The 23,868-nt window shown below is 55.1% G+C and overlaps 1 protein-coding gene across 2 annotated transcripts; it reads right to left on the bottom strand.

The window, feature by feature from the left end:
* Nucleotides 1-731: 731 nt before the first annotated feature.
* On the bottom strand, nucleotides 732-23,038 carry IP6K3 (inositol hexakisphosphate kinase 3). 2 transcript variants are annotated; one of them, XM_039241811.1, is made up of 6 exons: nucleotides 22,881-23,038; nucleotides 13,185-13,524; nucleotides 6,697-6,910; nucleotides 5,349-5,524; nucleotides 4,139-4,314; nucleotides 732-2,256 (listed from the first exon to the last, which is right to left on the bottom strand). In XM_039241811.1, exons 2-6 carry the CDS (start codon nucleotides 13,381-13,383, stop codon nucleotides 1,789-1,791), a joined length of 1,233 nt encoding a protein of 410 aa, XP_039097742.1. In that variant the 5' UTR covers nucleotides 13,384-13,524; nucleotides 22,881-23,038; the 3' UTR covers nucleotides 732-1,788. The 2 variants fall into 2 exon arrangements, with proteins under 2 accessions (XP_039097742.1, XP_039097743.1); XM_039241812.1 differs by lacking the exon at nucleotides 22,881-23,038 and having other exon boundaries at nucleotides 6,697-7,103; nucleotides 13,185-13,268.
* Between the last annotated feature and the right edge of the window lie 830 nt (nucleotides 23,039-23,868).

Here is a 23,868-nt window from a genome sequence, read left to right as displayed (position 1 = left end):
CACAGAGATTGCAGCACACTTAGCATCGTGGGTGGCCGGCCCCAAAAGACTCATATTCCAGCCGGTCATCCCTCTCCTCCTCCGTCAGGTCCCACGGGACCCAGGGCTGCGAACGGGGGCAGTAATCAGAAGCTAAGGCAGGGAGCATTGGACTTGGTGAACCAGATTCTCAAGCAAGGAAGTGGCCTAGAAAAAGCAGTATTAGGGCTGCATTTTGTCCTTAGCAAATATTTAGTTTTCGGCTGACTTCCTTTTGCCACCCAACAGCCTTTGACTCAATTCTCCCACCATGGGTGCAGAGTGTGTAAGTGAGCACATTGTTCCCTCAGCCAAACCTAATTAGGGAAGTTAAGTTGCTTTGAAATCCATATAATGTATCCTAGAATTAAACAGTTTTTTGTTGTTGTTGTTTTTATCCGGCCACTCTTTCCTTCCCTAAGTGTGGATTTTGGGAAGGTGATGGTAATTAGCCAGGAGAATACAGCAATTATTTAACTTTGCATTGTCCAAAGGTCAGATAAAAGGACCGCTTACTTCCCAGGTCTGGTACCTGCCTTGTAGTTACATGGAAATAGTATATTAGCCACCATTTCCTATCCAGGGATCCCCAAAGGATTGCAGGAGATCGGTGAACTGTTCTTGCTGTATACTCCAGTCGGCCATAAATTGGAACTGCCGTGCATCGTGATGATCAGAATAAACAAACAGAAAGGGTAATAAGACACACCAAATAATCACTGGTGACCTCAGCAATTTTATTAACAAATTTATTTCCCTAATTGGGTAACGTATCTTAGTGCTCGACTCAAGGGCATTGTAATAGGGTTTCCACACTGCAGAAGAAGGAATTAATTAGAACCGTTTGCTCTTTGTTCCGTATTTACACTTGTCCACCAGTCTTGTAAACATTGCGCTTGGATTCCTTGGCCCTCCAGGCTTCTCTCTTCTGACTCCCCACCCCACCCCCAAAATAAATAAATAGAAAGCAGGGGGTGTAATTTAATATCACTGGGTCATCCTTTTGTGCAGTCCACCCCCACCTGAAAACTGCATTTCATGGTTAGAGCCCTTTTGTGGCCAGAATCTGGCAGAGTCATCACTTCCAATAGATACCCGGAAGTCTAGAAAGAGACCCTTATCTCCATAGGCAACAATGGAGAACTGAGGTCTTGATTTGCCCGGGCTGTGTCTGGATCGACCTTGTCCATCCAGACCCTGGGTAGGAAGGTGGTGAGACGGGCAGCTCTGTCCCACTTCTTCTTGCCTTGCCGAGAATGCCTCTTAAGAAGGTGAGAGACAGTCATTCACTGTAATGTTGTATCTGCCCTTGGAGTGGGCAGCCCATGCGAGCAGACAAACCATCCGCTCACGAACTCACTCGTCAAGTCTTCTTCAAGTAGAGTTTCTTCTTTTTCTTTTTCTTTTTTTCTTTTGCCTCACAGCTTGCCAAGGATTCAGCAGGACAACAAAAAGCATTTTTAAATGCGAATTCTCCAGAATCTCACTCTAATGCTGGCTTCTCACTCACGCCTTCCAATGTACTCCACAATGGTGCCATTTCACACTGCCTGTCCGGCCTCCGACGACCAGAATTAGCATAAGATACCAGAGGATGTGGAATTAGCTCCAGAACTGGTTTCTTTAGCAGCCATCAATATGCCACGTGTGGCTTTCGAACGTGGATGTCATTATTACAAAGACATCTAACAGTGTCTAGGGTACCCTAGCTACCAATGGGTCCCTTTTGATATCAGCACTCCAGAAGCATCCGGATAGGCCCAACAAGCCTCATTCTCCCTCTTGAATATCCTGCAGGATCTGGATGAGGTTTTCTAGGCCAAAAATGTAGCCTGGATCTGGTCCATCGTAGGTGGTGTGCTCATTCCAGGAGCCTTTGTACGTTGTATGAGCAAAGTCGATCATCCGAACGTCAACTTTGGAGAGACTTTCGGAAGAGCTGCCGTGGGCCGGCTGCGGAGCCTCCGGAGGATGCAGGCCCCCTGAGGTCCTTTCTGGCAGCTCCTGCCCATCGTAGATGATGAGGAGAGAGCTGGAGTAGAACCGGTATGAGCTCTGGTTCCGAATGACTGAGAGGAGGGCCCGGAGCTGGCGCTGGATGGGCTCCAGGAGCTCTGTCCGGAGGCGGGTTCCGTCATGCAGGAACTGATGGAGGGCTTGTCTGAACCCCTCAACGGAGAGTTTTCTTCCATAGTACTTGTCTTTGCAGAGAAAGTGCTTCTTATCAATTTGATAAACCTTCCAATAAAAAGAGAAAGAAAATGTGAAGAATTGCCAACTTAAAAAAAATATTGCCCCTGCTATGGTTGCAGTGTTACAAGCTAACGTGATATATAAACAGATTTCCGGGAGATGCAGGGCAAGAGTGGCTGAGATGAATGGAAGGATGATCTGTCATCAAGCACCAGTGGAACTTTCACATTTTAAAATGCTTTCTGTGCAAGCCTTTAATAGGAAGCCAAGGTGTAAAGATCCTTCACCCCACAGAGGTGAGCCTCCACCCGTGAGGAAAAGCTTGGATTGCCTTTCTTGCGAATTTCCAATGTCATCCTCCAAATCATGATTTAAACCCTGGCTTCTGGCCCTCTTCAATTCAAATATTAGCAAACCCAAGCTAGAAAGCTTTAGTAGGAATCTGAAATCACAGCCAATGGCCTTGGAAAGCCAACTAGATTCCATTTTCCCCAATGAAGTTTCTAAAGTCCTTTCTCTGCAGATTCTAGAGAAACAGTCATGACTCTTGGGGTAGAGCAGGGTGACTGAAGAGGAAAAGATAAAAAGATGGGCTAGATCAGGTATGGATGGAGTTTTCACGCAGCCAGTGCAGCTGAGGAGAGCCTAGATTGGGGGGGGAGGGGTCACAGCAGCAGCTCTATGGGGCTGGTGGCTCCTCCTTGGCACCAGTGGCTCTCCCCTCCCCTGTCATGTCTTGGCCACAGGAAGGGAGCAGATGGAGGAGATGCTGATGGGGGGACAGTGGCAACTGCTCCCATTTCATTCAGATGGCAGGGGCTGTACAGGGGCTGGTGTGGCCATGACTTGGCATACCTCTACCTGGCTCACCTGGGAAGGGCAGCCCGTACCTGGCCAAGACAGTTTCTCAGGTCTTTCCTGCCTTCAGATTATGTGGATATGTTTACGGAAAAACAGTGTAGAAAAAAAATCAGAAAAATATGATAGACTTGCTTTGGAGGGCTGGGGATTGGCTGCTAAATTAGCCGTCATAAATACATGACAGGCGTCTCTGTCTAAATAAATCAGATCAATTTCAGAAGATTTGAGGGCCAGGGAGAGATTCCATTTACACCCCAAATCATCACACTGCATTCTCCTGAGGACTGCGTTCCAAGCCTTCCAGGGGACATCTGTGCAACAAATTTATAGACTCAACTTCCAGCTTCAAGGGGTGGCAGTTTCAATTAAGGAAAGCTTCAACGTGTACCGTCACATCGGTGTCTGGTTTTGCTTTGAGGGGATAGACTGGAAGAAAGAACGCGTGGGGAAAGTCTCTTTCTTCCCATTCTGCAGCCCCTCTGCCACAGGCCACATCAGAGCTGCAAAAATGGGTGGAGTCGCCGTTCCCTTGCCTCCGCTGACCAGGTTACCACCTTCCCACTTCACTAACCAGAACAGGCAGCGAAAAGCAGAGAAGGTGGAGTAGGAAGAAGGAATGGCTAATAAGAATGCAAAGAGCAGAGTTCCTTAACAGCCCCTGAGAAGGAGATTTGACTTTATCAAGAAGCAGAGTGAGCGGAGAAGCTCCTTTTCAGCCCTTTCCCCAGCCCCTGCTCACACACTGTGGTCAAAGGTCTGCTCTCAACGTGGGCGGGACCCACGTGGCCGCTGGGACATTTCACCTGCGAGAGACCCTGAGACCGAGTTTAACACATGGTGGGTTTTTGACACCGCTGTCCTGAATGGGGCTCTTTAAAAGAATCCCAGCATGTCATAGACCGGGATATGCATTTCCCGGGGTGGAAGGGCTGTGCTCAGCTGCCTCCTGTGTCGCTCCCCCAAAGTGAAGGGCTTTGTGGCCAGTGGTGTCTGGTTGGGGGACACCCTTGCCCCGCAGTGGACGTGCCAAGACGCTCCACTCTCCAGAGGGCCCTCTGCTACCTACCTGCATGCCGCAGATGCGGACGCCCAAGCAGGCTGAGGTGCTCTGCGCACACTTCCTCATGTGACGGGCTTTCTTCTCCTCAGACGCGTCATCCCCGTGCTGCCGGGTCCCCATCTTCAGGTCGAGGATACAAGGGTACTTGTACTTTGACACGACGTTTTCCAGCAACAAAAACCCTGGTCACGCCAAGATCAGGAAGGCTCCGAGGACGAGAAGGCCCCTACCCTGAGTGCCATTCCCTCTCTCCCATCTCTCTTTCCGGCCAAGTCCAGCGTCCCTCTTAAGAATTCAAGGTATTAGCTTTGCAGGCTGCTTTAATAAGTCCATTTACTTAGGGGGAGTTTATGAGCATGCGAGCTGCTTTTCCTTTTCCTTTTTGCTCTGAGGTTGAAATTTAAATGCAGGCGTGAAATCCCTGGCAGGCCATGCCCAATTTACATTTTATGGCAGAAAATCATAAGGCTAAAACCTCGAGTCACTGAATGGGCCAATACCTTTTGGGAGAAGTGGGTTGATGTTAGCTTTGGAGATGAGTTGCAAGAATATTAATTTCAGCGGAGTAATTATCCTGCAAAAGCTTCTTAGGGATTAGGGCTGCAGATGTGTCTTAGTAAACACTGTGAAACCAGTCACCCGTTTGCAGGAAGGAGCCCAGCGCTGACAAAGGGGCACTGCAAGCCTAAATGTGCTCACCGAGAACATGGTAGCCTGTGGATGAGGGGGGCGGGCCTCCTCTAAGAGTCCGCTTAGGGGTAGGGGGGAGGAGGAAGGGGACAAGGGTAGGGAGCCCCGCCCCCTCACGCCATCAGCTCCACAGGAAGACATCTGCAGGGAGAATTTGCAGGGATAGAAGCGGGGCTGGGATGTGTTGCCCCCACCTGACGTGACTGTCATCATTCCTGACTCCCCGCCCAGCCCATCCTTACTGCCTGAGTGGCAGAGACACAGCCAGCAGCCAGCAGCGTGGCCTGACCAGTTCCCAGTCTGACTTCCCTATCCAATCTGATTTTTTTTTTGCAGACCTGAGATTTCTTCTAGGTCCTAGGCTTGAGGGCTTGTGCCTCAAAGTCTCCCTCACATCAGTCTCTATCTTGCCACCCACCCCTCCCCTGGCCCCCTCCCACCTCTGCATGGCTCTGTCTCTGTCACTCTCCCTTCAATCTCCCCCCCCGCCCCGCCACGAGTGGGCAGGGAGTGCAGGCAAGGATACGGTGCCGCTGGTTCTCCGGGTACTCAGTGCACAGACGGGTCAGGTGGGCCTGGTGGCACTGCAGACCCCATGGGTTAAAGCTCCTCCTCTCGGCCTGGTTCCCATTGGCATCTTCCACCAGCGAGGACACTTGGGTGTTGAGGTGGAACTCCGACCTCAGGAGTGACGTGGGCGGGCTGTGGGTGAGGGAAGCACATGATAGTCAGGGCAGCCGTGGCCACAGGTGCCGTGGGAAAGGTACCTGTCCCTGCGACTGGGCTCTCCTGGGCAGGATGCTGATGTGCATTGTCCCTGGCCACTCTCCAGGAAGCCTGCAGGGCCTCGGAGAGCCCCTCCTGGCACATCCAGGCCCTGGGCACCAGATCAACAGCCCTGGCCGGGGGTCTCTCTGAGCCCCAGAATAACTCACTAGAGTGTGTCACCTCCTCTGAGGGCTGTGGTGGCTTCAGGTCACTTGTAAGTGATCTGGGTTACTCTCACGCTATCGAGGCAACATAGCATGGGGGCGCTGACCCTGCCTGGAGTTAGAAGGCTTGGGGTTTAGGCTGTTCGTGTGCTGTGCTGTTATTTCCTCGAGGCCTAAAATGCCAACAGGGGTGAGAATCACGGATGCTTGGTCCACCCTCTCTCCTGTCCTGTGCATCTTGGCTTCCCCATCTGTGAAATGGAGATAATGCATACCCACTTCCTGATGCTGCGCCAAGAGGCTTAATTACATCCACTGTGGTCCTTGGGGAAGGGAGGTATTTTCATTGTATTAGCTCCCTTTTGTTTCCCATAAATGTTTTATAAGTCCCCAGGAGTCCTTTGCATCTGAGAAAGGTCAGCTAACATTATTAGAAGTTTTGGAGACCTCTCCAGGACCTCGGGTGCCCTGAGCTGCCTGCATCTCTGAGGTCCCACCCTGCAGGGGGTGGGGGGCGTGGGAGGGGGCTGTGTTGATCTCTCTCCTCATCCCTTCCTGGCCGCTAAGCAAAAGTGATTTCTGACTGCTGTTAGCCACTTTTCCTTTGTATCAACTATACTGGGTTTTTGCATTTGCACCCCCCCTTCCCCCCAGAGACATTTCATGGTCTCCGTGACACAGGTATTTAATTAACCAAATGTGTACTGAATGCCTGTTCTTGGCAGGACTGCATGTGTGGCAGCTTCTGAGGGAAGGGCATTGGAGTCCTCCCTCTAAAATTGCACGAAGGAAAATACTCTCCTTTCTTTGGTCCCATTGGTGTTTCTAGATGGAGGCTTCATCTGAATGTCTTGGCCCTGATGGAGAGCTGCTAGGCTTGGCCCAGGTGGGAGGGGTGCTGACCCCCAGGCAGCTTCCGTCATCCTGCCAAGCGGCCCTCACCTCTCCTTGAGTGAGTGTGCCAGCTGAGTGTGCCGCCACTGGGCGAGGGTGTGGGCGCCACCGCTGCCACCGGCGGTCTGCTGGAGGGTCTGCCATAATGCCACCGCCGCCGACTCCGTGGACACCTTGAAGGGCCCCCGGTTCTCCTTCAGTGGGTTGGCTACCAGGCTGAGATGGCCTCGGCTGTCTTTTCGGAGATGCACCGTGATGGTGCCTGCAGAGCACAGGGGGGCGGGGGGAGGGGAGGGGAAAACCAGATGGAATTTACCTGGTACACGCGCTGCAAGGGGTGACATCCTTTTGAATTGTAGTTTTTAATGGCACTGATCAACCTCTCGGCTTTCCTAACTCTCCTCTCCAGGAGGAGCTATGGGGACTGTTCCAGAATGAGCCCAGGGCCGTGGAGCCTGCAAAAAAATAGCCTTGGGCTGATGTGGGCTCAGCCTCTGCTTCATTGCGTCTTTCTGCCCTTTCATGCTTGCACCGCCAGCCCTGTACATTCTGTTCTCACCTTCTGGTTCCTCTGTGCACAGTGGCGCCTTCCCAGTCACCACATAGCTATTCCAGCGGGGCCCAACCTGGGGTCATCAAAGCCCGTTCTCTGCAAAGAGGGCACCCTCCCCCAGCGTGGCTTTGAGGGAAGTTGGGGCCCATGCCATGCCTCCCCTTTGTCTCCTCCATCTCCTTCATCATCCTTACTCTCCCTTGCTTTGATTTTATCTATGTCTGACTAGCTCCTGCCAGGATGCCCACCTCAGACCGCCCTCTGGGGCTTTGGCTTCTCTGTGGCCTTCATTTGTACCCTGCCCCCGCCCTGTCTCTGCCTTTGACCCTGACGCTCACCATTTCCTTCAGTTAGACACGCAGCACACAAATATTATTGACAGAACACGGCTCTTTGATAGAAAACAGACGACTAGTGGGGTTACTCCGGCTACGGCGCCTCCTGACCATCGGTCTTTGTAATCAAGGCACAAGAGCCTGCTCGGCCGCTGCTTGTGAGAGTGAAGGGTGTGAAGACACCCAGTGAACAAATGTAGACGTCAGCCAGGTCGGGTAGTTAGCTCTGGCATGGATGTCAACGGCCCTGTGGTCACCCCCTTTGGATTTCTTGCTCTGGCGGCACAGTCCGTGTCTTCCTCTGGGGGGCTTAGTATCGGTGGGTGCCCAGCCTCGCCAGAGTTCTGGCAGAGGTGGAACGCTCCCCTCCATGGTGGCGGGAGGTGGCCACATGAATGATTTTGTGAGGACCGGATCTCTGGAGTACTTCGTTCCCTGTTCTTCCTGTACTGATGCCATGAGTATTCGGTTTGCTGCTCCTCCCACCGAGCTTCCCTCCACCTGTCTGCAGCCTGCCTTGTGCCTGAGAGGCTGACCCTGTGGGGCGCCCCAATGGTTTCCTCGCCCTCGCCCCTCCGGTTTCACATGGGTTTGGCCAGTGGAAGACATCGGCAGGAGATGGGGGCGGGGCGGGAGAAAGATCGGGGTACTTATCCCAGTGGCGCCCTCCCTGCTGCAGTGTGGTCTTGTCCCTCTATGGCCTTCCTCTCGCTGGGTCAGTGACACCGTTCCCTGACTTTGGCCCTCCAGGTCCATGGGTGGGTAGAGCCTCGCAGTGGTGCTGGTCCCTGGGGGCCCTGTCACCCTAGTTGCTCCCTTAATCCTGTGTGCGCTTGTACAAGCAGTCCCTCTAAAAAGTCTCTTCATTCAACCCCCTTTAAACACACCACTCATTTTCTTCTGGGACTCTGACTGAGAGAAGGTGGGCTGCATGTGATCATGTCCTCTCGGGGACTCATTTCCTCCCCCGGCCACTTGGTCACTTTCTCCACGCAAGTGGTAATTTCTGCTGAACCAGCACTCAGGGCAGCTGATTCCTCGGCTTGCGTCCCTGCCCAGGCTGGTCAGTGCAGACGCGCGTTTTCAGGGCTGCTCTATAATTCAGCAAGTCGCTCTTCAGGGCCATCTGTGCCTAGCTCAGCGGTCTCTCCGGGCTGGTCCTGTCATCTCAGATTCCCGGTGCCCTAATTTTGCAGCCTGAGAGTGACATGCAGTTCTTTCCAGTTCTTTTAAAATAATTCTGCTTTTCCTCAGCTCATCTCAGGCCCCCGAGTGCCGTGAATTAGTAATGATACTACCAGTAACACCACACCCGCACCTGGCATTTTGCAGTTTACCCGAGCGCTGGCACGCGTCTCTAGTCAGAACCCACCAGAGGAGTTCAGCTCGTAAGAACGAGGGGCTGGCACGGGGCAGGGCGAGAACTGCCGCGGCAACGACCGCTGCCGTGTGCCCGTGTCGGGTGCTTGTCCTTTGTTACCACTGAGCGCTAGCAAGCCGGTAAGGCGCTTGCCTGGGGTCACTGAGACTCCAATAGATTGAATAACCTGCCCAAGGTCACACAGTCCTCGAGGAGTCCGAGGCCACAGCAGGCGCGGATGCGGAAGAGGGAACAAGCGGTACCAGAGCCGAGGACTTTATAGGGAGGCTCCGGTGTCATCATGTTGTGTTTACTTGTGTGTGGACGAGGAACCTCCTGCCGTGTCCCTACCACGTTTGTTTTGGCCATTCTGTTCCGTGGGAACAAACAGAGAAGCCAAGAGGCCACCACTATGTGAGCGTCATCAGTACCTGGGGGTGCCGAGAAGCCTAAGGACACGGTGTGTACATTTCCCTTCCTGTTTCCTCAGGCGGGAGGGTCTCCGTGCTTGTTGGAGGGGGTGGTGGAGGACTGACCTGGAAACCAGCACCAGGGTCGGCGCCACCCCTCCCCAGTGGGGAAAGGAGAGCAACTGGCCTCAGTGCTTGTCCCTGGGGCGCTTGGGGCCTCCTGGCTGCCTGGGGGGGTGGGGGCCCAGGAAGGTGGGCCAGCCAAGGGCAGGGCCCCTTTGGGGCTGGTAAAGTTCAGCTCACCATCCAGCCCCTCCCACCTGCGGGACTGTGGCCCCAAGCCTGTGAGACACTGCCATTTCGGGGAGCCCCAACCCCGGGGGGCTTCCCTGGAAGGACAAGAAATGTGACCTTCACCCGCTTCTGTAGGCTCCAGCCCTTGTCTGGTCTCATCAGATCTGAGCATCTAAATAAATGGAGGCGAGCAGAGGTACAAATAACCCAAAACCAATAAAACCCGACATTCATTTCTATTCCTCATATTGTCAGAGCTACACAGCCAGGCTCCGTGTCCCTGCCTCCTTGCTCCGTCTTCCTGCACAGAGCCACTGGCTCTGTGTCTCCGTCTATCTGTCTTCCCTCCACCCCTCTGTAGCGCAGCCCAGACCTTCCCTCTGAAGCCTGAGACCCACAGCAGGTAGCCACCTGGCGGGCTCGAGGTGCCGGTTCTTTACCGAAGCTGTGTGTCAATGGAACCCAGACTCCTCGGGGCCCGGATGGGTTTGTAGTCAAGAATGATGTAGGGCCCGGCTTTGCAGCTTGCCTCATGTGTCCATGGACACTAGGCCTTGGGGGGCTTGGGCTCCCGGCACTCGGCCGCCTCTACCCAGCCAGGGGAGCCCTGTCTGCCCGCTCACCAGCCCTCCCCAAGCACCTCAACTTCAGCCCTGCCAGCTGGGCAGACGAGCATGCTTACGGCCTGACTGCCATGCCCGGAGCATCTCAGCAGTTTTCGGTTCGGCCAAGCAGCTTCCCCAGCCTCCGTGAATATTCTGTCATGTATTTATTTTTAAGCTCGTGAGAGCATTTAGTTGCCGGCGTCTGTAATATGAATCTGGCTCATCCGTCAACCAGCTGGACCCAGGAGTATGTCCTTGCTCACTCAAACCTGACAGGCACACTGGGAGGCAGGGGAGGCGGCCCCAAGATGTTGTCATGACCTGGAAGCTCAGCAAAAGGCCCAGGCAAGCTCCTGGCATGGGGACGCTGCCCTTGGGAGTGACGTCCCTGCCTAGCACTCCCTGATGCCACCACAGTGCAGGGCAGTGAGAAGGGAGAGGACATGCTTCGTGGCATGCAGCAGCCTCCAGAGAAACAACCCCTCTCTCTGGGGCTGTTCCCATGGGGGAGAAAAAGGGAGACCCCCCGCCCCCCCGTTGGCAGCCTTGTGGGCATTCGAGCCCCCCTGACCTAAGGTCACTAGCTGAGTGACTCTGGGCAAGTCATACCCCCCTCTTTTGTTGGGCTGATGACCCCCCCGAGGACTGGCACGTGAGAAACTCATCTCTTGGGTGACGGTGCTGTGGAAGCAGGCCCTGGTGGCCGAGAGCGCACACTTGGGAGCCAGACCTCAGAGTTTTGAATCCTGGCTCTGCCTCTCACTGGCTGTGTGGCCTGAGGCAAGACATGTCACCTCTCTGTGCCTCAGTTTCCTCACCTGTGAAGTGAGGATAATAGTAGTACCTCCCTCAGAAGCTTGTTGTGAGGATTGAGCTAATATGTGGAGACTACTGAGTAAATACCAAGGGTTAGCTGACACCACTTTTCTTCTCCAGGGAAACAAGAAGCCTGCCTGGCCTCAGGGCCCGGACTGTTTCCCATCTAAAACCCAACCTCAGCAACGTGTTCCAGGCATCGGAGAGTGTGAGGGTCCTGGTTCTGGGCCTTTCTCTAGCATCTCCCTAGATGGTGGTGCCTGGCCCATGGTACATCGCCCATGTGTTCTGGCTATTGAGTGAATCCCTGTTTCTGCATCAGTGACACCTCGTGTTTGGGCGTCACCCTAGTCTGGGAGCCCGCCTTCAGGAGGGCTGTGTGGTCTCGCCGGAGGGTGTCACGTGTTTCCCAACCCAGTCCCCTCCCGACCTGCATGGAAACACCATCTCCGGAGTGAAACTCTAAGGCAGAGACAGAAACATGTTCTCTGGCCGTTGATACATGTAGCTATGATGTCTTGGCTGAAGTGAATCTAAGGCAGGCAGTACTGGGGATGGGCCCACCCCGGCCTGGGAGGCAGGGTAGAGCAGGGTCTGGACAGTAGACCAGAGCCCAAGAGTGGTTCTGTTTCCCCCCCGCCCAGAGGAATGGGCACGTGTAGATGGACCCAGGGAGGGCATCAGGATGGGGTCCTGGAGACCAACCAGCCTCTTTCACTTTCCTGCTTTGCCTGTGGCTGCCTGGCCGTCTGTCTCAGCTTCAGAGCCCTGTCCAACAAGCGTGAAATGCTGCGGGCAGGAGGCCACCCCATGCAAAATCCTGCCACTGCGTTGCTAGGTTGAGTTCAGTTGCAAAAGGAGAGCCATTCATTCCGGTGGGTGCTCTGACAAGATGGGCAGTGACCCACAGCTGATGGGAAACACCGGCCTGCGGCCCCAGAGGCCGCAGGGGAGGCCCACACAGGCCGTACACCAGCCGTCCGCCCTTGTCTCTCAGCGTATGATGCTCACGGGTTTTGTCTCAGACTCCCGGAAGGTCTTGGCTAACTGGGGCTGAAGCCCTGCCTAGGGCTCAAGGCCTTGGCCCCCTATCAGTGAGTCTCAATCTGGAACACGCTAAATACACATTCCTGGGCCCTGACCCCAGGGGTTCTGGTCCCCGGGTCTGGAATGCAGCCTGGGAATCTGCATTGTAACCCACACACCAGCAATTCTGGTAGAGCTGGTTAGTCCCAGATCACACTCTGAGAAGCACCGGTTTAGACACTCCCCATCCTTCCCGGTTACCCTGACCATTGAAATGCAAGTGAGTTTTTGACGGGCTTATTTGGAGATTTTCATCACTCTTACTACAGATACTTGGACAGTGAGGGCGGAAGCTCGTAGTCCCAACATTTAAACACCTTTAAAATAGATTTTTTTGGGCACTCGTTCCACTGAGAGACTGGAGGCTGGCAGAGCCCTGTGAACCGCATGTATTGAAGGCTGGGTGTGGACTAAAACCCTGTTCCATGGATGCCGGCCGGCCGCCCAGAGTGCCCCTGCCTGGAGGCCCCCAAACAGCAGCCCTCCCCACCCCACCTTCCCTCCCCAGAACCTACTTTGTGCTCGGATCCAGAACACACACTGCTCAGTGCCCTGTTTCCCCAGCTGAACCTCAGAGGCAGCCCACAGCCCTGGCTTTGCCACGAGACGAGGGCAGGAATTCTGGTTTCCTAAACACGTCAGGTCCCAGCTCCTTCATGGCCTGACCCAGGCCTGAGGCTCCTCCCACCCGCCGGGGTCCCCAAAGGTAAAGGAGGCCTCAGCCTGTCCTGTCTTTCCCAGCCCTGGTCACAGGACCCAGCCGTGGCACTCCTGAAGCACAGACCGGATACCCTAGCAGAGCAGGGTGGGGCTGGGGTATCATTTGATTCCATTCTCAATTCCTCGAAGTCTGGTGGCTGGCGCTAATTTCTAGGGATGCCAAACGGCACTAGACTCCAGGCCTGGAGGCCTGAAGAGTTCAGAGAAACGGGGACAGTGAAGGTCAAGCGGGCTGTGGGGGAGGGGCGTGTCCCCACGGCAACTCCTGCCCACACGGCCCGGCGCGAGGAACCCGTGGGCTCACGCAGATAGGCCTGGCCCAGCACGGCAGGCACAGAGCCACGTCCGGACACTCACCTTTGTACTGCGGAGTGAACCGCTTCATGGCCAGGGGCAGGGACTCGTAAAACCTCTGCTCCCGGGAGATGAGGGGCTTGCACACAGTGTGCTCATCATACTTCATCACACTCAGGTGCCCTCCGACCTGGTGCAGGAAGGGCTCCAGCTGCACGCCTGCTCTGGCATCCCCGGCGTCCGTGCTGTCCTGCACAACCATGTGTCCACAGGAGGAAGGCCTGGGCCAGGGGTGGCAGCTCCCGGACAGGCGGCCAGCTGTCCGTGGTCCTCAGTTTGCTCCTTTTTGGCCTTCGTCACCGTCAGGGCACAGCTGTCCCTCTGTGAGCCTGGGAGGGGGCCCCTGAGAGCAGAGGGGGAAGGTAGAAATGATGTGAGGGGACAGGCTGCTGGGGGGAAGAGAAGGGCCGACAGTTCCCAGCCACGACCCCGCTGGTAGTTGAACAAGATGGTAAAGAGGCATCAGTCACTTCTGGAATAATCTGTTACAAGAAACTGGTAACAGCGTTGCCTCCAGGGAGCCAGGAGGAGAGGTAGACTTCTCTAAAGACGGCTCTGTGCCTTTTGAATTTAAATACTAAGACAATTAAAAAGAAAATCAAACAATACACACAACAGTAGGCTTCCAGAATGCCGAGATTGTCTTAACTCCTGTCACGTTTCCTGCCTGCCTTTGGGAACATTGGTTCCAGGCCCAAGAAGAGAGCAGAGTCCCTGCTATTGGGGCACTCGGCCTCTCGAGCAGATGGGCTTAAGGGGTACAGATGCACCTCCATCTGCCTCATGGCTCCACAACATAATTGCTGTGTGGCCTTGAGAAGTTACCACACCTCTCTGGGCCCCACTTTCCCCATCTGTAGAAAGAAATAGTAAGGATCCCTGCCTCATGGACTTAGGACAAAATTGAGATAAAGCCCATGAAAAGGTTAGCTGAAGGCCCAGAGCTAACTACCTACTAAATATGATTTATCATTATTATTTCTAGCGTTATTGCCGCGGCGGTCATATTTTCCCAGCAGCTCCGGGTCGTGAGGAAGGCAGGCTTTCTCACTGCCACTTTGCACGTGAGGGAAACGAGGCGTGAGGCGCCCTGCCCGGGCCAGGAGCGACTCAGGAGAATAGCGGGGGCCGCTGGTCTCTGGACCTTGTTCCCTGCTGCTCCCTTTTCCTTCCAGGGGCGGGGCGGGGGGGGGGGGCTTGCCGGAAATTGGGCTGGAAATGCAGCCCCGAAAGACATCCTGACTTTGGCTCAGGAGAGTGCCAAGGAGACACTTTGAGGGGAGGCTCTTGTGGCCGCATACGTCCTGTCCTGTGAGAGGACGTTCCCGCAGGGGTGCCCGTCACCGCGAGTTATTAATACTCTCGCCTCTGCTGGACTCCTGGCCACGGATGCCACCAAGCTGGGCAGGACTGGACATGATTAACACTCTAAATGACCTCCAGTCCAGACCATGGGCACGGCCAGCTGGCTGCATGCACAGAGTACTTATCAATTTGCTCAGGTCCCCAGCTCAGAGAGCCTCCTGCCACCCACCTTGACCTCTGGCACCAGGTGGCCTTGAAAGCCTCAGCCCAACTCATTTATACGTCCTGACCCCCCACAAAGTCCTCTTTCACATCGGCCACTGTCTTTCGGGCCACAGGGTGCCCCTTTAGGAAGGGCGGGGTGTTTTGCCTGGTATGTGCATTTGCTTTGCCAGATGCGGGGGGTGAAGCTTCGGAGAGCTGCCTGCGTGGCTGGAGCGTGACTGGGGAGGTTAGGGTTACGGGCCAGGTGTCGGGTGTGTGTGCTGTGGGGGTGGGGGCTGTGGCAAGGGGCTCTGCTGACACAGCAGCCCAAGCCTTCATCCCGGCTGCTCTAGGACTGCACAGAGAGCCCCATTTGGAGCCTGTCCCACGAGCTGGGAAGTTGGTAGGAGGCATCTAGATGCAGAGGCAGATCAGAAATTGGCTCGGGGATCAGTTCGTATATGACAAGATAGCACAATTGCTTGGCAAGCCCAATCCTGCTTGCAAATTTGGCAAAGGCAAGAGGGAAGAAAGAAGAGAAAAACCAAAGGGGCCCAGGACCAACCAAGCGGGCCTGGCCTTGCTGAGCAAGTGACAGGTCCAGGTGGTGTCCCAGCGAGCCCGCAGGCTGCTGTGCGGGGCGGCCCACCGCCCTTCTTCCCCTAAGGAGCTCTAAGGACAGCAGTGTCCCCTTGTGGTGGCATGGGGAGGAAATGACAATAAATGGGGATAAGCCCAGAGTGTTTCCTGTGTGTCAGGTCACTGATATATAGATCAACCCAGTTCGGCTTCACGACTCCCCGATGAGGTAATGGTATTGGCCTGTTCCACAAATGGGGAGAATGGGGCACAGAAAGGTTAAGTAACCTGCCTGTGTACACGCCACCAGGAAGGAGGGAGCACCTTAGCCCCATGGCGCACTTACCCGCCATGCTGCAGGAGGTGCTGAGGGCTGCTGCGGACCCGCTTTGATAGTCAGGAAACTGAGCCCCAAGGAGGCTGGGACTTGGCCAAAGTCCCCTGCAAGTCACTGGCTGTGCTGGGACGGGACCCAGGTTTCCTTGTCCCCCAGGCGTGGTCTCTCCTTTCCCAACTACCCCTAGCCTTCCCCCTCCAACCTGACGAAGTAGGTGCTTGCCTTGGTGGTGGGTGGGCTCCGTACCTCTGCATCATGAGGGGCCCGGGTAGGTCTACCGAGAGCTGTGGCATGGCATAGACCTACTTGGCACTTCTGGCTAGGGATGTCAGCAAGACCCAAGAGGCACTGGCATTCCCAGATGTTCTCAAGGGCCCCGGCTGAACTTTCTCAGAGAGCTCAGAGCGAGCCAGGAAGACTGGTCTCCCAGGCAGTCCATGGCGCAACAGTGCAAACTTAGGGTGGGTTGTAGCGGTGGGGAGTTCGATGGCTAGTCAGTCAGCCTGTACTTTTTAAAAAACCTAGGCTTGGGGCACCTGGCTAGCTCAGTTGGTAAAGCACGTGACTCTTGATCTTGGGGTCATGAGTTTGAGCCCCATGTAAGGCATAGAGATTACTTTTTTAAAAAGTTAAAAAAAAAATCTAGACTCAACAGCTGGGGAAATGGAGAGCCTTCCTCTCAAGGGTCTTCTTAGGGCACAGATGAGGTGCTAACATAGCACAGTATGATCTGGGGTTCTGACACAGGTTGGTGGGAAGGGGCAGAGGGAGGATGGAGGGCAGTGGCATCCGCACCTGCCTGAGCTGGGCAGGTGGGCTTTGCTGCTGCTCAGGGAGGGACTCTGTGGCTTCCCCTTGACACTGATGCTGACTGACCTTCCATTCCCAGGGAAACTTGGGATGGCCCTGTCTTTGCATGCAGCCTCCTGCACTGTGGGAATGAGCGAGGAAAGACCTCCGTTCTTCCCCATCCGCCCTCAAAAGCCCCAAATAGGTAATTGAAGTTGACAGATCTTTCTTGACCCAGACCTTCCTTTTGCCACATGCAGGCACGTCTGTCATTGGCAGGGGCCTTGGCCTTTGATCGGTGCCTCTGGGTCCTGCTGTTTCCTCAGGGCACTGGGGAAGGAGTCCGGAGCCCACACCTATACCACGCAGTCCCACTAGCTTGCTGAGGCCCCTAGGACAAACCCCTAATGTTTGTCTGAGCCTTGGATTCCCGCCCACTGCCATAGCCTGGTCACAATGCTCATATGACAAAATGCACAGCATTCCTTTGTGGAGGCCTCTTCCCAAGCGTCTGCACCACTCGAGGCTTGTCACTGCGTGGGTTGCTCTCGGGGCTGACTCAGCTTGGGTGCCAGGAAGGCAGGTGAGGCGCCGCCTGAGACAGGACCTTACACCCCTCTGACACACTTGCTGAGTACACAGGGTTCTCTCTAGTGCGTCAAAGGGAGGCAAGTGTCGCTCTATCCAGCCCACATCTCCCCCCACAGCTGCCCCCGCACCTAGCATCCTGGCCTAGTATTTCTTGGGGAGGGAGGAGGAGAGATGGAGGGAGGGCAGAGGGTCAGATGGCCCCAGCCAGCAGAGCTCAGCTTGAAGCCCCTCCCTCAAAAGTGGTAGACACATGCCCCCAGGTCCCTGTGTCCTTCTACCCTGTCACTGGGTTATGTCCCGAATGAAATAACTCTGGGCTCACTCCAGGAGGCTCAAGGGCTAATTCTCTGATGGGTGCTCCCACCCAGCTGGTTGTTAAATGCTTGTGTCAGTGTAGCCCCAAGGGACCCAAGTGACAGCCAGCTTGCTGCAGGGCTGGGGGACATTCCCTGGGCTGAAGGGAGGGTCATGGACAGCAGGGTCTGCTGTTGTATTTGGCTTCCAGAGTGGAGACAGATGACAATACAAGTGATGCCAGCCACGGTGACAGAGGCCTCCATCACACTGAGGTGAATGGGTGCCTCGTGGCTCGTTGCTACCAGTTGGTACCTTTTATTTCCGGAGAGTCTGTGCGTATATAATCTCTACCCACATACGAAACGCGAGTTAATTAAAAATTACAGGAGATAGGCCTCTTTTCAAGCTTGCCACTGCCATTTTAGGGAGGAAGACAGCAGGCGAAACCTCGAATCAAACTTGTACCAGTTCAAACTTGGACTAAATTGGTCCTGAACTGTATCTCATGAAAGCCTGTCAGCTCCTTAAATCTGGAAGCAAGCTGGCAGACTGTGGTCATTGGCCTGTTCGCAAAGAGTCTGGTGTTTCCTGTGGGAATGTGGGATGATTGCACTTCCCCTGCCCTCTGAAGGTAAGTACAGCCGCATGATTTGCCTCCACCAACATAACAGGGATGGGAGTGACAAACGTCACTTCCGGTGGGAGCGTAAGCAGTTCCGCGCGTCCTTTCTCCCTGGCGCTGGTCATCTCAGAAGCACGGTCACTGTCTGAGTGACTATGCATGTCGGATACGCAGCCTGATAGAGAAATATGTCTCTGCTGTAGAAGGCCCCTGAGATTTGGGCATGGTTTGTTATACGACACAGCCTAGTGCGTCCTGACTAATACACCCAACTCACAGCCAAGTCCTTGGCAGGGAACGCAGAAGTGGAAAACAACCTCACCTGAATCAGGCCCTCAGATACTTCACTGCCCAAATATATCCTATATGATACTAGCTACTCTTGTGAATCTCTGGCTTTACCATCCCCATCTCTGTTTCTGAAGAGACTCATTTTCAGGTGGAGACACTGAGGGTCTGAGACCTTGAAGAGCTGCCCCACAGTCCAGAGCTACTCTAGCTGGGATTCGGCCATAGGGGGCCTGTCTGTCCTAAAGGGCTGAGGGCCAGGGGCCTGCCTGAGGCTCTCTCCACGCAGCCTCACACAGCCTTAGTGGCCAGAAATGGGGGCCTTCCAGGAGCTTGCACCTGGCTAGGCAGTGCAGGGCTGGCAGACAGGGTGCGACGGGGTGCTCAGCAGTGTGGGTCCGCAGTGCTGAGGGTGAAGGGCTCCCATCTGTGGGCCAGTCTAGACCTTCCCGAAGCCACATCACCATCAAGCATCATCTTCAGGCCAGAACAGTAATACCCTTGGAGCACGATAACTTCTCAAATGTATATAAGCACTGTGGTGATTACCAAAATACAAATTCATTTAAAGGCATTATTGAGTTCCAAGTAGTTTTTATCATCATCCATTTTCTCAATCAACGGATACTAAAAGTATAATGAGTATCGCAGGGGGACTTGTAGGGAACAAATTGTGTTGAAATGGAGCCCTAGTTGAAAAGGTTAGGAGAGAGACCGCTGTCAGCTGAGGCGGGGGTGGTGTCATGGGTCCAGGATGGGGTCTGAGACTGGGAGAGATGCCAGGTGGGCCTGGGGGAAGTTGAGGAGGGCCCGTCCCAGGGATGGGATGCGCAGGGAGCAATCAGGAAGTGCAGGACCAGCCGGGAGACCAGAGGAAGGGCTCTGAGTGGTGGGAAGCCTGGCCCACTGAATGCACTCCAAACTGCTCTGCTCGCTGGCCTAGCAGCCAGAGAGAGGGCCTGGCCACATGGACTGGAGGTGCCCATCTGGCTCCTGCCTGGGCCAGGGAGGAGGGGGTGGCTTGAGACCGTGAGGTGTGGAAGCCTCCTGGACCGCATCCCAATAAGTCTGGTGGGGGAGCGTTCAGGGTAGGAGATGATTATGAACCAGCAGACAGCAGTATGAGATGCGTCAGGCTGCGGACTCAAAAGCAGCATGGTTTATGGCGTGCCCTCTCACCTCGGAAGTCCTGCTGTACATTTCACAGGTCTCTCGGAGCCAGAGGTTTGGTACAAGTACCACTCAATGTCTCTGCGAATGCCCAAGGGAGCATTTTTTTAATCTATTAGAGATGAGAGGACCCGAAAACCATTTAAAACTGCTTAGGTCGTAATGGGCAGGAGGATTTTGGAGTTTCTCATGTGGCAAAGGGTTGTGGATCATCCGGGGCTGTCCAGGCTGGGAAAGCACAAGATTATTTTCTGGGGGGAGAAAAAATCGTGTCTTAAAATCCATTCTAAAAATGACTCAAGGGCTGTAGGATGGTGTATGCCCTCAGTCTGCGCGGTCCCCCACCCGATGGGATCAATACCGAACACTGGGGGCCTTCACACATCACCTTCCTGGCTGTGGCTGAAATATGTGGCTTTGCAGAGCCTCCGTTCCCCAGGGAAGGCTTAAGACCCTGAACCACAGAGCAATGCTGCATATTCCTCAGTCACAACAGACTTATTTCGGGGCTCATTTCATCCTTGGAGAGAAGATTTTTTTCTCTCTTTCCTTTTCTCTTAACATTTAAAATCTCCCAATGTTCCTCCAGGTTGAGGACCAAATGCGATTTTAATACAGTGATTATTAGGTTAGAAGCCCTTCAGCCCCTGACAAATGTCCTTAGTGGCAGCAATCAGCAATGTTCTGGGCTTGCTGTCAGAGCAGGAGACGCATGGGGCGAAGATGACTCAAGAATCCAAGTGCCCCTGGAAGGCCCACTCGGGAGAGGCAGAGGCTGGGAGGCTTCCCCCTCCCCAACTCCTAAGACATCTTGACCTCATGACAGCACCACGGGTCCTCGGCCACCTTGCTCCTGGCTAGTCATGGCTCCACAGCATCCCCGTGCACCCCCAGGACCTTGCCCCCTTGAAGCTGCATCCAGGATCTTGGATACTGCTAACCACGCAGACCTGCACACTTCCCAAGCTCTGACCCCCTTTGCTGCCTCTCCCCACCTTTCTCTAAGTACTAGATCGGCAGCCACCTGCCTTACGTAAGAGGCCTTTGAGCCAGAGATAGATTCCGTCAGTGGTTAGAATGACAACTTTAGGGCTGCAAGAAGACATGGCCTTTTTGGGTCAAAATGCAATCATGGGTGGGACAGGCGTGTGATCGCGTAGCTGAATGTGTGAGTGTGTGCGTGTGAGTGTGTGGTCGAGGCTCTTCAGACCACAGAGTGGGGCTGGCCAGCTCTGGTGAGCCTGTCTGCTCAGGGAGCACATGAGCGAGCCTCTCCCCAGCAGAGGGCAGCAGCAGCCGTGCCGGAACTGCCCAGAGGAGTCGCTGGGGCCCTCACTCCACAGCCTGCAGCCCTGGCCCCGTAGGGGGGACCTGGGTTTGCCAGGCCTGGCCTCACAGAGCCCAGAACTGCGGCTTAAGGGCCGCCCAAGGGCGGTTTCTCACGAACTCAGAAGTGAGCACCAAGGTTGATGCCCCTCCACATCCCCTCCTCCTCCCACCACGCCCCACTTTTTCTGAGGGGTGCCTGGCTAGGGGGGAGCTTCCCGCCCTTGGTGAGGCGTGTTCTGAGGAGTGGCGTGCCTGGCTCCATTCACAGGGTGAGGGGCCCCAAAGCTGGGCACAGGGCTTGCCAAACAAGGGGAACGGCGCCAGAGCTGGAGGGCATCTTTGAGTTAAGGGGAACATGGTCCTAGGCGTCCCCACTCAACCAGTCCCTCCCCGGGCGGCTGGACCCCACTCCCCCCTGCAGCTGCAGGTGCGCCAGCCCTGCTCAGTGAGGAAGAGTAACGGGCGCTCAGTGAGCCCCCACATCCCCCATTCCTGGAGCCCCTCCTGGCCTCTCATCTCGCTTCCCTAAACAACCCAACACTCATAAAGTTGATTGCCGTTCCCTGCGGCTGCTAGTGAACAAGGTAGCAACCATACGGCCAGGATTTATTCAGGTGCCCTGCTCTGAGCAGGAGAGAGCGGGGGAGCCACGGTATGGCTTGGCCTGGCCTGCCGCCCCCAGGATGCACCGGGACAGACAGCCAGGAGCGTCCCAGGGGCCACAGGCCCTTTGCAGAGGATTTCTCAGATCCCTGATAAGGAGATCTGAGGGAGCTCAGGGGGAGCACGGCACAGGAGGGGACCAGGAGATCTGGTTCTGCCTCAGATTCCCTGTCCCTTTCTCTCTGGGCCTCCGTTTCCCTTTCTGCACTGAGTGTTCTCTGACCCAGCCATATTCTCTCCCTCCTGTGGGACAACTGGCTCTTCAAGTCAGCAAGGTGGGTTGGGGGCGGGGGCAGAGGGGGTGGCAGTGGTGGGAGGTGGTTGGTAGAGACGGTTTTAGATTGAAAAGGACTTAGAAGACATAGTGACCCATATACCTTGATTGGATCCTGGTGTAAACAAAGCAATAAGAAACATCTAGGGGGTCACTGAAATTTGAATATGGGCTAGATGTGGACGTTCTTCGGGAGTTGTTAATTTTATTAATGGGATAATGGTTTTGCGGTTGTGTAAGAACCTACTGAAGTGCTTTGAGGGGATTGCGGTGATGTCCATAAACTACTTCAAATACTTTCGCCTTCGAGTAGTTGATAAAGCAAATATGGCAAAGGCCAAACATGTAAATATGTCAAATATGTAAATCCTGGTGTAGGATATGCAAGCATTCAGGATATCATTCCCTCTACTCTTTCCTGTAGGCTTAAAGTTTTTCATAGTAAAAAAAGGTTTGAACATAAATTGGTAGCTTTAAAAAGCTGGGGAAGCCTGGGTCCTGCCCACAGGATCCGAATCTCTGGAGAAGGAACCTAGCATGGATGTGTTTAGGTCCCCGGAGATCCTGGGGACTGTGACAGGCGCAGACAGGCTCATGTCTCAGGTTTACTGCAGGGCCAGGAAGAGCCCAGGGGAGGGGCCCCTGGCGGTGCCCGTGGTCTACCAGCACTCCACGGGCCACCCCGTACCCAGGCCACGGGCTGCTGCGCACAGGCGCTGACATCATCCCAGCCTCGCGCTCCGCCCCCACCCTGCGGAAGGGTGGGGCTGCTGGGACAGGACACGCCGTTCTGGGAGCCCAGGGGGTTTTGCCAACTTCTCCTGTGACCGCTGCCTCTGTTAAGGGTTAAACAGCGGGAATCATTGGCTCCAACCCCTGTACCTGCCACAGGGCTTCCTCTGCAGTCCCAGCGCACCAGAGCCCTCCCTGCCTTCATGCGGAGGCCAAGGTTAGAGACACCGTAGGACACCCGGACACCCTAGGAAGGGCTGGAATTACTCTAGGAGAAGGGGATAGAGATGGGAGAAGAGCGAACGACAGAGTTTCTATGCTACTGAACTGACCTGGCATCCCCTCCTCCCCCCTCCCCCATATACACAGGTACACACAGATGTACAGACACGCACAGACGGACTGGCACCTCCACAGGGTGGACCCTTGTCAGGAGGTAGGGGGTCGCCCTGTCCTGGATGGACCCTCAGGCACCACCAACCAGGCCCTCCCTGTCCTATCCCCCGAGGCGGCACTCACCAGGGCCTCCTTCCTGGAGGGCCAGCAGGGAAGGGAGTGGGTGGAAGGGAAGGTCCAGTGGAAAGTTGTCTCTTCTTTCAGTGCCTGCCGACTGCAGGCCCCTGGCAAAGAAAGGCCCTTCCCAGAGTCCCAGCACAGAGAACTCACTGTCCACCCTAGCGCTGGTGGAGACGTCTGCCTAGACTCAGGTCTGCCCCGCGGGCCTGGGGAAGGGAGATCACCTGACCCTGGGGAAGGGCTGGCAGGGGCTGGCACGCCCAGCTGTCAGCTGGTGTACGGCTGCTCTGAGCAGGGCCTGAGGGCCTAGGAGGGAGGGGGGAGGAAGAGGAGGAAGAAGAGGAGAGGTCTAAGAGAGAAATGTTTTGTTCCGCTCCTGGATGGAGAGCAGGCCTGTGTCCCAAGGGCAAATTGTGTAAGGACCCTGGTGGTTTTTTTATTCCTTGGGGTAAGGCTAGGTGGAGGATCGTGTCCCCCCTTCCCTTCTCTGTTCCCCCATCCTGTTCCCCGTGGCCAGTTTGCCCCATGCTGTGGCCTCCAGTGAGAGGGAAAGTCATGCAGGAAGACCGTCAGCTAAGCAACACTCAATCAGCTGAAAGACAGTCAGTCAAGTAGTTTTGGAGGCCCTTGTGTGTTCCAGATGCTCTGCGAGGCTGACCCAGGAACCTGCCAGACCATGACTGTTGTCATGGGATTACACTGGGGGTGGAGGAAGGAGTGTTCATCAAGTTGAAGGGCAATCCCAATGTATTTGGTGGGAGAACATGGAGCTCAGGGGGGGCCCTTACCCAGCTTGGGAGGAGCAAGGAAGGCATCCTAGAGGAAGTAACCATCAGAGACCTGAAGGACAAATGGGGCCATCTGGATTGGAGTGGGGAGAGGGTGGTAGGAAGAGCACTCTAGCTAAGGGAGAGCATGTGCAAAGGCCCAGAGGCAGCAGGGAAGAGGGTAGTTAGGGAGCTGGAGGCGCTCAGAGCACTGGAGCGTGAGG

This window comes from Hyaena hyaena, unplaced genomic scaffold (genome assembly GCF_003009895.1).
Source record: "Hyaena hyaena isolate Hyena2069 unplaced genomic scaffold, ASM300989v1 scaffold_202, whole genome shotgun sequence".
Taxonomy (NCBI): Eukaryota; Metazoa; Chordata; class Mammalia; order Carnivora; family Hyaenidae; genus Hyaena; species Hyaena hyaena.
The sequence above is the reverse complement of the archived record's forward strand: the minus strand, read 5'-3'. Positions and strand labels throughout refer to the sequence as shown.